This window comes from Parasteatoda tepidariorum, chromosome 11, assembly GCF_982258835.1.
Source record: "Parasteatoda tepidariorum strain Cologne lab strain chromosome 11, Ptep-v5.0, whole genome shotgun sequence".
In the NCBI taxonomy this organism is placed as follows: domain Eukaryota; kingdom Metazoa; phylum Arthropoda; class Arachnida; order Araneae; family Theridiidae; genus Parasteatoda; species Parasteatoda tepidariorum.
Window position 1 is genome coordinate 13,126,000 of NC_141765.1, and position 11,811 is coordinate 13,137,810.

General features: G+C 28.2%; 1 protein-coding gene across 1 annotated transcript in view; it reads left to right on the forward strand.

Annotated features, from left to right (window-relative positions):
• Positions 1–11,811, forward strand: part of LOC107448395 (heparan sulfate glucosamine 3-O-sulfotransferase 1-like) — a 32,895-nt gene extending 21,084 nt beyond the window's left edge. The window contains exons 3-4 of the mRNA XM_016063567.4: positions 6,825–6,967; positions 9,747–11,811. Of these exons, the coding sequence (XP_015919053.1) occupies positions 6,825–6,967; positions 9,747–10,421 (818 nt within the window). The 3' untranslated portion in view covers positions 10,422–11,811. The remainder of the gene's footprint in view (positions 1–6,824; positions 6,968–9,746) is intronic.

The following is an 11,811-nucleotide window of genomic DNA, read 5'->3' on the forward strand; positions in this document are numbered from 1 at the left end:
AAACGAATCAACCTAAGCCACAACTAATTAATATTTTACCAATATGTAAATTTTTATTCTAAAAACTATGCTTACATGTCTTCAAAAACCCAAATGATTGTAACAAAATGGACTTGACTAGTTTGAGAAGACCAAAACAAATTTATTCCATACCTTAGATTTTTTTTGTTACCTTATTGCTTTAGTTACTTAACTCTTATAATTCGAAGCGGTATATTACTAACAATATTAACTTTATATATTAAAATAACTAAAAGTACTGAAATAAATAACTAAATATATTAAAAAAACATACATAAAATACATATAAAGTAACTGTTTCTATATCTATATATCTAATATTCTGTATACAATATAGTAAATAACATCTAGAATATTCTCTCTTAATTAATAATCTACCCTTTAATATTTATTTGTCAGCTTTTTTTATAATTATGGCCAAATTTATGACGTAGAGCTTTAAATCCTTCAAATTCGAGCCATGAATTTCAATTTTTTAACTCTGCAGTTGAGCATTGTTATAATTTTGTTTCTTGTGGGTATTTTTCTTTCTTCATTTGTTTTTTTCACTTCTTTCCAAATACATATTCAATTCTGCAGTCATTTACGCGAATCTAGAGTTTTTTTTAAATACATTCTATTATTTTAAAATTTGCAAGCAGATGATCATTCTGGGAACTGGAGATAATTTCATCATTACCTTCTTGAATTTTCTGCGTCATACTTCTCATTGTTTAGAAAAGTAGTTTTAATTTGCATTTAAAATGTGAAAGAAAAGTACGGAATTTTTGTATTTGAATTTTTTATTAATGCGTAGTTTCATATTTTCTGCTAGTTCATTTAAAAATTTACGTTTAGCCACTACTTTAAAAATTCAAATTTTTAAAATTATTCACTGCATCTCTTCATCAACTCTTCCATTTTTTAAAAACTTTTTTTCTCAGAAACAATACGCATTTCTCCAGCAGAATTTTAAGTTTATTAAAATAATTATCTTTAATTTTCTTTTTAATTAACATGAAAACTTTTTTTTTCTAGAAAGTTTTAGAACATTCCATTTAAATATTTATAAATAAAACCTAGATTTTTATACAAACAGTGAGCGAGTAAAAAAAAAGGAAAAAAAAAAAACATTCTCTTATAACTTTTGATTCAATGATCGGATTTTCTCGTATAATAGAAGCCTCGGAGCCTCCGTGGAAAACAAAGTGGGGCCCTTTCAATCCCCGGTACTTTGATGCTTTTAATATGTAATGACCCATCTTTTTAACTAGAAAGTATTTAAAAATAGCATTTTTTTCGTATATTGATATTTTTTGAATAAATTTGTTTTAAGCAAATTTAAAATAATGAAAATATAATGGAAAAGGAAGACTGAAATAATAGACCCACTTAAAATTAATGCAAAGTAGTTTTTGCTGTAAGAATTTTTATAAAAATTACGATAGGAAAACATAATATACCACGGAATTAATGAAGATTTATTAAATTATAATTAAAAATTATAATTTACTAAATAATCAATTATAATTTAAAGCATTCAGAAAAATGTAAATTTTGTGAAAAATTAAATTGAATTTTATTGATATCAAAACAATGTAACTTTTGTATTTGTGGGCCCCTTATACTCGGGAACATTGGAGCACTGCCCCTCTTTCCTCTTTGGTAGCTACCCCCCTGAAAGTACTCGATCTTAATGGTTCGAGGAAGTAATCTAAAATATGCTAATTAGTTAGAGCAGATGATACTTTAAGTTATAAAATCAGATGCAAAAATGCACTTTTTCTGAATAAACATGTCTTTTATTTGATGGATTATGATTTCTAGCCCCCGAAGTATGGGGGGAGGTAACTATCTAGTAAATATAGTAATAGTTTGATCAGGAGAGTTGTAGGTCAGGATATAAAAGTTTGGACCCTTTTATGTTAATTTTACTTTTTGCGCATTTTGCCGTATCTAGAGAATTGTTTAATTGAATTGAAACATGTTTGCATAAAATTATAAAATTCGTTCAACCAAAGATATTTTTATGCGCAAAAAAATAATAATTATTTATTATTTTTTACTATTTTATTTAATAATAGATAAAAAAAGATTTAATTGTAAGATACACAAATTTTTACATGATTTTAAAGAATGTAATTTTATATGGAAAAATATAAAATTTGAACATAATTGGTCGAACTGTTTCTGAGAAATATCTGACTTCTTTAGAGCTTGATATGTCTTGCAGTTACAACCAAAGACGCAAAACATCTTGTACAAAATTTTAAAGCAAAACAATTTTCTGGAGGAAAACAAAATTTTAAGTTATTTCGTATCCAAAAATGATTTTTTATTATAGCATGAAAATGCATAACGAGAAGATGCGTAAGGTGATTTTTCTGTACTTTTGTGGGACAGAATTACTTGATTGAAACCAGATTAAATCCTGGGAGTATTTCCATCATTATCAGATGTTTCAAAAATATTTCTTGGTATAAATATATGGTATAAAATCTTCGAACATGAATATTGTATCATTTTTAAATGCATCCCTAGATGTAAAAAATAATAAGAAATTCACAAAGCGTTCGACATTTTTCTCCTGCAGCTTAAACTGTCCTGATTTTCTGTTTTATAGACAAAATTTATTTCTATTAAAAAAATGTTCTTCTATTATTATTATTATAAACAATATATGGTCGTTTTTTGGAAAATAAGACTGCCTTAGTTTTTCTGGAATACGTTTAAATGAATTCTATGGTGCAAAAGTACTTAAAAAATGCATAAAGATTTTGGCTGCTGGACATTTTTCCCAAGTCCTTTATGTTTGGGAAAATATAAATTTTTTATAAAAATTATTAAAATATTCTATTCTTATTCATGGAAATGAATAGAATGAATATATATATATATATATATATATATGAAAGGGTAGCAGTCATGGTGAGTGATGTTAGGCCACGCAGATAGCAGTTGGAAGGCAAAACATATTTTATTAGCTTCACATAGTATATTTAAGACATTTTCTAGCAAAGGCGGAGCTCAAATTCGCACTCAAAAACTGTGTGCTTAAGTTTTTATCTTAGGGAAAGTAGCAAAGGAATTTCCCTCTATTTTGTTATATTTGAGGGGAAAAGGGAAGTGATAAGGATTACTATTGGTTTATGAAAGAAATCTAGCGTTTCCCACACAGAGCATAGGGAGATATGTCCTGCTCTTAATTAAATGCATAGTTGAGCCAAAAATAGATTTAAGAACAGGATGTGGCTTTTAAAAGTGTGAGAAAGAATTTGGAATAGAATAATTAATTAGGAATAAAGTAGGAGTTGTTTCATAGCAAAGAAACTAACATAAAAAGATTAATAAAAGCTTTTTATGTTACATCCCCCTCGCCGAAAAATTTTGACTAATATCTAAAAATTTTTTAAATTATCCCTTTGCAAAACTTTCCTTATGATGACACAATTAAAAAATTTAATACTAATATTTGTAATATCAACAAGATATAAAGTAACATGAATTATAATGAAAAAAAACACATTTGCACACTATGTAAAAAAAATTTTCATACAGTGTTAGAGGAAGAAAAAAAAATTTGAAGTAGCGCTACTATCGAAATGAAGTGTTAGATCTCCATTTTCAAAAATTTTTTGTGATTAAGTTTTTTCAGTCCTTCTTTATAATCACAGTAAATAAAGTTATTCCTCATACTAACACAATTAAAATAAACTTTTCACTTAAGACAAGAAAATCTATAAAAATTTCCTAAAAGATGTAAATATTCATATTCAATAACAAGAAAGATACAAAAATATGAAAATGCAAGTGATATGAGATATAAAAATACAAATTGACACTTTTTATCAAAAAAAAAATTCAATATAAAATGTAAAATTCTTTTTTTTGACACAATGGTCTTTAATCTGAAGTTTAAGACTTCAGTATTTTTATTTCAATGAGATAATAAAAAGTTTGACACTGGTAAACTTGATGGTTATTTTAACCTTTGAGGTTCAATTTTTATTGTCTCTATATATTCATATACTATTTATTTTTAGCAAAAATATCTGAAAAATTTCTTAAAATTTCTGAAGCTGGAAATTTTTTTCATTATCTTGAATTTGCATAATTCCTTCAACATGATTTTGACAATGCGGCCCCACATTATCACAATCAGTCTCAAAAACACTTGATAATTCAAGATTTTTTCAGTTTTGCTATTTAAGTCTTTATTTTCAGTCTATCTTTTGTTTTATTTTTCTTTAAACTTACTTTGTTAACATTTTTCTTTTTACTATTCTTCTTTTTTTTATGCCCAAATTTTTATTTTCTTCCTTTCTTTTTGTTTTTCTTAGATTTGAAAAAAAAATTTTTTTTCTATCTACTTTTTTTTTGTTTTTTTTTTTAAATTGCAAACATTAACCAGGATTTCAGGGAAAAAAATGTGTGAGAACAAATTGCTTTTACAATTAGAAAAGGTGATCAGTCTTCTCAGAATTTACATTACAACCCGTTTAACACAATTCATTATTAACTGAAATCCAAAACAAAGCTTTCAAATTCAATATGGTATTAGGTAAATCAGTTTTTTAAAATTTGACTGACCTAGCTATTTTTCTTATTTTTAATTTGAAGTGCAAGTTAGATTAATTTGCAAATTACTTTTTGTTTGTTTTCATTTATCTTTTTTTTTCTTTTTGGACACATAACTTTTCTAAAATATTTGTTGGGTTTATTTTTAAAGTACCACATGTGTTAGTATTTAACAAGATAGTTTTCTTAGTCACCATCGGGTAGTTGTTACTTTTATTATTTTTATTTTGAATGTATTTTGAGAGTATCCGGATACTATTCATTGTCAATTTGTGGTTTGGTCACTTTATGTTGGATTTGACTCTTTCTCTAATAAACTTGATCTGTTAATGGAAATGCCTGAACGTTCTGCGTCTAACTTCATTTAAATTCTAATTTTGAAAAATTTGTATAGATTTTCAAAATTATTTGTAGCACTATTTTTGATTACCATCTTTAATTTGAAATTTTGCCACTCCGTAAGGGCATTCAAATAACCAAAATAAATTTCATTAATTAAATACAACATTTAGAAGGAAGAAAAAAGTTAAATTTATGAATAGCACATATTTTGCTTTTTTAAACACCATAATAAAATAAAAATTTAAATTTTACTTCTACAATCAATATAATATACACTGTGATATATAATGCAATATAAAAAGTGATTCCTTAAATAATAATTAAAACTATAATCATACTGAATCATAAGTGGAAAAAAAATATGTGATAGCACTAAATTTTAATATCATTATTTAATTTAAACAAATAATATTATAAACCATTGAATAATAGCATCAATAAATGGAACTATTATCAAAATATAAATATTAATAGATAAATATAATATTACCGGAATAAATATTTGGAACAATAAACATAAAATTATATGTTCCTATTTCAATATATGAGCGTAAATGATTCAAAAGTATTCACGTTTAAAAACTTAAACTTTTGAGAGTAAATACCAATCACATCTGTAATTAATCACCAATAAATCACTTCTAATATTTGATGAATCACGCGCACACGCGAGCGGAATCATAGCTACCACTTGAGATCACATTTTTGGTCATCTTCCGTTCAAGGAAACACAGAACACTCGAGAAAATCGCCAGAAAACGAAATCAATTCGATCATATGCTGAACCTTTATCAATCCTCAATGAGACCGACAAGCAGCAAGCAACAAGCACTTGCTGTAAATCCGCAAGAAGCTAATTGTTGATGGTAACACACGGTAGGCGAAAACGAAACCAAAACAGCGAAGACATCAATTCTTTAACGGCGATTCCGGTACAACGGTGTAGAGGCAACGTCTGGACCCATTATGAAGGAAAGTCCCGAAATTCTCATTCTTTTAGTCAGGATATCTGTTTCACGAGCAACGCCGGCATCTCCTAAAACTTCATTCGATTATTTTCTTTCCTTTTATATTTATATATTTTTTACTTATTTGAAAAAAGCATTTTTTTTTTTTTTAATGGAGCCAGTGAAAAAAAAAAAAGTGCCAAACCAACTGCAAAATTTATCTATCCTGCTAGGCTTGAAAGGGTAGCAGTCATGGTGAGTGATGTTAGGCCACGCAGATAGCAGTTGGAAGGCAAAACATATTTTATTAGCTTCACATAGTATATTTAAGACATTTTCTAGCAAAGGCGGAGCTCAAATTCGCACTCAAAAACTGTGTGCTTAAGTTTTTATCTTAGGGAAAGTAGCAAAGGAATTTCCCTCTATTTTGTTATATTTGAGGGGAAAAGGGAAGTGATAAGGATTACTATTGGTTTATGAAAGAAATCTAGCGTTTCCCACACAGAGCATAGGGAGATATGTCCTGCTCTTAATTAAATGCATAGTTGAGCCAAAAATAGATTTAAGAACAGGATGTGGCTTTTAAAAGTGTGAGAAAGAATTTGGAATAGAATAATTAATTAGGAATAAAGTAGGAGTTGTTTCATAGCAAAGAAACTAACATAAAAAGATTAATAAAAGCTTTTTATGTTACATATATATATATATATATATATATATATATATATATATATATATATATATATATATATATATATATATATATATATATATATATATATATATATATATATATATATATATATATATATATATATATATATATATATATATATATATATATATATATATATATATATATATATATATATATATATATATATATATATATATATATATATATAGTATTAACTATAATTATGTATACATAAATAAAATGAAATAGTCTTATTTCAGATGTTGAGAGTATGAGAGTTCGATTCCCAAGGACAAAACGACGCCTTCCACAATGCATCATCATAGGCGTCAGGAAATGTGGTACTCGAGCGCTTTTGGAATTCCTCAATTTGCATCCATCCATCCAGAAAGCATCGGACGAGGTAATGTTTGTTCAATCAATTGATGAAAATCACATTATTTGTTTTCTGTAAAAAAAAATGTAGTGTTCCTTATAACAATATTGGCTTTCTATTTTTTTCTTTTTTTTTATTATTTTATTGCAAAAGGAATCCGTTTTTGACAAGACTGGCAAAATGCAATTTCATTGCGTTTTCTTTCATGCGCACAAAGACAATTCTAGGATGCATTTACTTACTTTGATGTCTACCGATTTAGATTGGATATTACTAAACTCGTGCAATTGAAACTGTTCTTCCTTTACGTATATCGAATGCTCATGAACGGCAACATATCAAATGTATTATCCCAACATTACCCGCAGCTTTTGAATGTCATCCTTAATAATACAAATAAAAAAAATACATTAAAGGTCACAAATTCATATTTAAGCCGTAAAAATATTTAAAAAAAACTATATTGATAACCTTATAAGACATTACCGAAGACGACAAGATAAAAATATACAAAAATCAGTTTGTTTGCCTGAGAGAACTGAAAAGACAAATTATATTTTCTGTGTGTGCATGTGCGAAAATCTATACTACATTCAAATTTCATCAGGCAGGCAATGATGACGTCTTTGTTTTCTACTATTTAGAAGGCGAATGTCAATGTAAAATTATCAATTATCAGCAAAAGTGAGAGTTTTCGAAAGAGTGAAAACTGGAACACAATATTTTAGTGCAAAAAAAAAAAGAAAAGAAATTAAAAAACTTTAATAAAAAAATACCACTTATGGAAAGCGTAATATAAATATTTTTTTTAATCTCAATCCATGACTTGAATAATGCAAATTTTCGAATTAAATAAATTTAGGTTTCACTTCTAAATTAAGCTGAAGAAAAAAATTTTCAAAAGAATAAATAAATTTGACACTAAATATTATTTACTTGGAAATAGCGTAATATTACTTCAATGAGGTGAAGCGGGGTCAAAACAGGATGGTTCCGGTAATTTTTAGTGAGGCGAATCATTCCTGTATTTATTATGTCCATTAGTGAGATGGAAAGCAGTTTTAGAATTTTAATGAATATTAAATTAATTTTCATTTTATCATTTAATAATCTTAACTTCTTTTCATCAAAAAGAAGTCTTTATATAATTTGAACGCAATGCCAAAAAGTTGAAGGATAACTTACAATGTGCTAAATTTGAAAGCAATTGTACTAGATTAAGACCATTTATCAATTCAAAGATTAGCGATCTATGCCTCCCCCCCTATATTTCAATTTTTATGCTGAGATTATTATATTTTATTTTATCCTGCTTCCAGGAATAGCGATTGATAAAGAGGGAAACAATACTTAAGTATGGCATTTTTTGAATTGTTTGAAGTAGCTCAATGTATAAGTTTTATTATTAATTAATTTATAAATCTGTTAGCTACTGTGTATTGTAATTGACTTGTGTATTGTATTCGGGTAAAAAAAAAGTATTAACACACCATCAATACCATTTTTTCAATAGGGTTACATAAAATTTTATTTAAAATTTTACTTCAGATTCATGCCGTCCGATGATTAGTTAAAAAAGCTCATTTTAGCAACGGAAAAAGAGGAAGTATGTTTTATATGAGATTTATTCTTCCTGCTGAGATCAAACTCATTTTTTTTATTTTCAAATAATACATTAGTTTCTGTTGTGGAAAACAATACTTATATTTTGGATTCGATATATAGGGTGTCCCGTAATGACCACCTGTAATACATATTTTCTGAATTTTTGTCGAATATGAAGTCAAAAATATATATATAGGGGTTGCGCATTAATATTAAAAAAGGGGGAAAAAACACGCTATCGAACTCTGCCGAATCAATATTAAGGAAAACGGAAGGAAAAATTCCAAAAACGGTTTGAATGAAACTATGAAAGTTGGAAGTATTTCCGATAATAGCTTTTCATCTCTCATATACCGTTTTGACCTTTTTGTTTCTAAGAATCACTTTTTAGCCCCTATCTGTTTCCAAGGTAATTCAAACAGGTTTTTATGTTTTTAATCCCACCTTTCTCAGCAGTAATTTCAGAAGCGTTTTTTTCCTTATTTCAATATTAACTTGCACCCGTTAATAGATAGATATATTTTTTATTTTTTAGCCGGCCAGGTGGCCGAGCGGTCAGCCTGCTTGACTGTAAAGCCAATGGCTGGGGGGTTTGAATTTCGTCCAGGGCATGGATGTTTTTCTGTGTGTTGTTCTCTATTGTGTGAATGTGTCCCACCCTATGAACTGGTATGTGTGGTAGTGTTTCGTGGTTAATGTTGCTTGCCTCCGTGACTTAGGTTCACAGGTGCCCACTGGTTAACGTTAATTGAGCAAAACTTCAGGCATCTTCCGAGATGAAGAAGGAAAGTTCAGTGCCTGCAGTTAGAAAAAAATAGATGTATCTTTTTGACTTCATTTTTAGCATGGATCATAAAATTTTTTTGATTGGGAAAGCCAAGAATATTTAAATTTTGTATAAGCAATTCTAAATTAAATAACCACTAAATATGAAATGATATAAGAAAATATCAATAAATTGAACGAGATGATCATTCATTATCCATTTTACTAGGTAAGATGCCAATTGTGACATCATTAGCACCAAAAGATTTTAGCAGCTGTGTTAAATTTTTATTCTTTACTATAGATCATTTGAATTTTAACAACAATATGCAAGCCATACCTATAAACAACTGATCAAAATTTGTGAAGTTAAGCTGGAGTATTGAGTTTTGATTTTTTTAATAGTATTTAATGCTGTATTGTTAATGATTTTCAGGTGCATTTTTTCGACGAAGATGACAAATACAAGTTGGGTTTAGAGTGGTACCGTCGAAGGATGCCTTATTCTTTCCCAGATCAGATAACCATTGAAAAAAGTCCCGCTTACTTCATCACTGATTCAGCTCCAGCCAGAATTCGAGCTATGAATGAAAGTGTGAGATTGTTGCTGATAGTTCGTGACCCTGTAACAAGGTTAATATCCGATTATGCTCAACTGGCAGCTAACAAAGCTAAGAAGGACAAGGCACTGGCCTCCTTTGAAGATCTCGTTTTCATGCCCAATGGCCAAATCAACACAGCATACAAGGCGGTCCGCATCAGCATGTATTCCATCTTCTACGAAAAATGGCACAGGCTTTTTCCTCGTCGCCAGATCCATATCGTTGATGGAGACGATCTCATCCGAGATCCGTTTCCGGAGGTGCAGCGGATCGAAGAATTCCTCGGAATAGCGCACAGAATCTCGAAAGAGAATTTTTTTTACAACAAAACAAAAGGTTTTTATTGTGTTCGAAATGAAACGACTGAGAAATGCCTCAATGAAAGTAAAGGGAGAAGACATCCGATAATCTCAGATCAAGTCATTCATAAACTGCGTCAGTTTTACGCTCCTTATAATAAAATGTTCTTCAGAGCTGCTGGTCGAGATTTTGGTTGGCCAGAAGAATAATACATATCATGCTCTGTATCTCGCTATCATCACAACGACTTTTTTTAATCTCGACAAATTATTTTTTTATATCGGTGCAAATACCCAATGCTTCCCTATCAAAATATAATTCATGTCTTAGTATTTTACATTCTAATCATAATTAAGAAAAAGAGCTTTGTTTGAGGTATCTTGAGAAGGTCCTATGAACTACCAGTGCATATCTAAATCTTACCTTAGACTACAAATTTTGCAAAACCAATCAAAAGTTCGTTAACTTTTCGAGCGAATATATACATATCAATATATCTTAGACCATGGTGATATTACATGACGGAATTTAGAAAAATAATTATCTTATGCTTCCTTTACAAGCAAGAAAACTGTTCATATATTGAGAAATAAAGACTAATGTAAGCAGAATACTAAAGTCCGATTTATGTTTGAATGGATGTTTTCGAAGTATTTTCCTAATAGCATTGCATTAATTCGATATGCCTTCATATAAGTTTATTTAAAGACATTACTCAAAAATTTATACTTCAGAAAGGAAATTAAATAGTTTCATAAAAATAGGTGTTTCAGAAGGTGAATAAATCTCTTTTGGAGAAAATGTAACAATAGCATTGGTGTTTCAGATATCCAATTTTTGGAGGAGACGAAATTAAAATACTAAGTTAGAAAAGCTCTCACAATTTCTCTCACGGAAGTAAAATTCTCATTATTTGTTAAATATCAGCAAAATAATTATAATTTTTTAATTTCTGAGGGAGTGATTTGCTTAGTTGCGTTCAAACAAATGATGATCTATCAAACTTTATTTTATTTATCTGAAATAATTGGAGGGACTTCTTGAAATTTTTAATTATTGCGGGAAACATATAACCACCGTCTTTCCGTGTCAATGATGGCTATGATACAATAATTTTAAAAAATGATTCTGATACGTGAATTATACATTTTATCGCTATTATCATTTTTATACTAAGCTTCGCTACTAAATATTGTACTTAAAATTACTCGTGAGCAAATATTTTTTTACAAGATATATTTATCTGAAACTTTTGATTTTTTATCGTATTAAGTACAAAATAAAGATAAGATTTTACGTAAATGAGCTAATAAATCAATATGTTTTAAAGACGTACTTTTCAGATTTTATTTCCAAAATAACAAAAGAAATTTGCCTTAATCTTCCTGTTAAACATTTACAATCCCTGTTAAAATTCATAATTCACTGCTAATTAGCTTAGAATGAAGTTTTTATTCATTTTCATTAAACTAATTAAAGCTCAAAACTTAAATTTAACAAAGATTAAAAATCAGCAATTAAAATGTTTATTTGCATTACTAATTGCACATAAGTTTAATCTTGAAATTTAAAAATACAAAATAAAACGCATTACAAAAA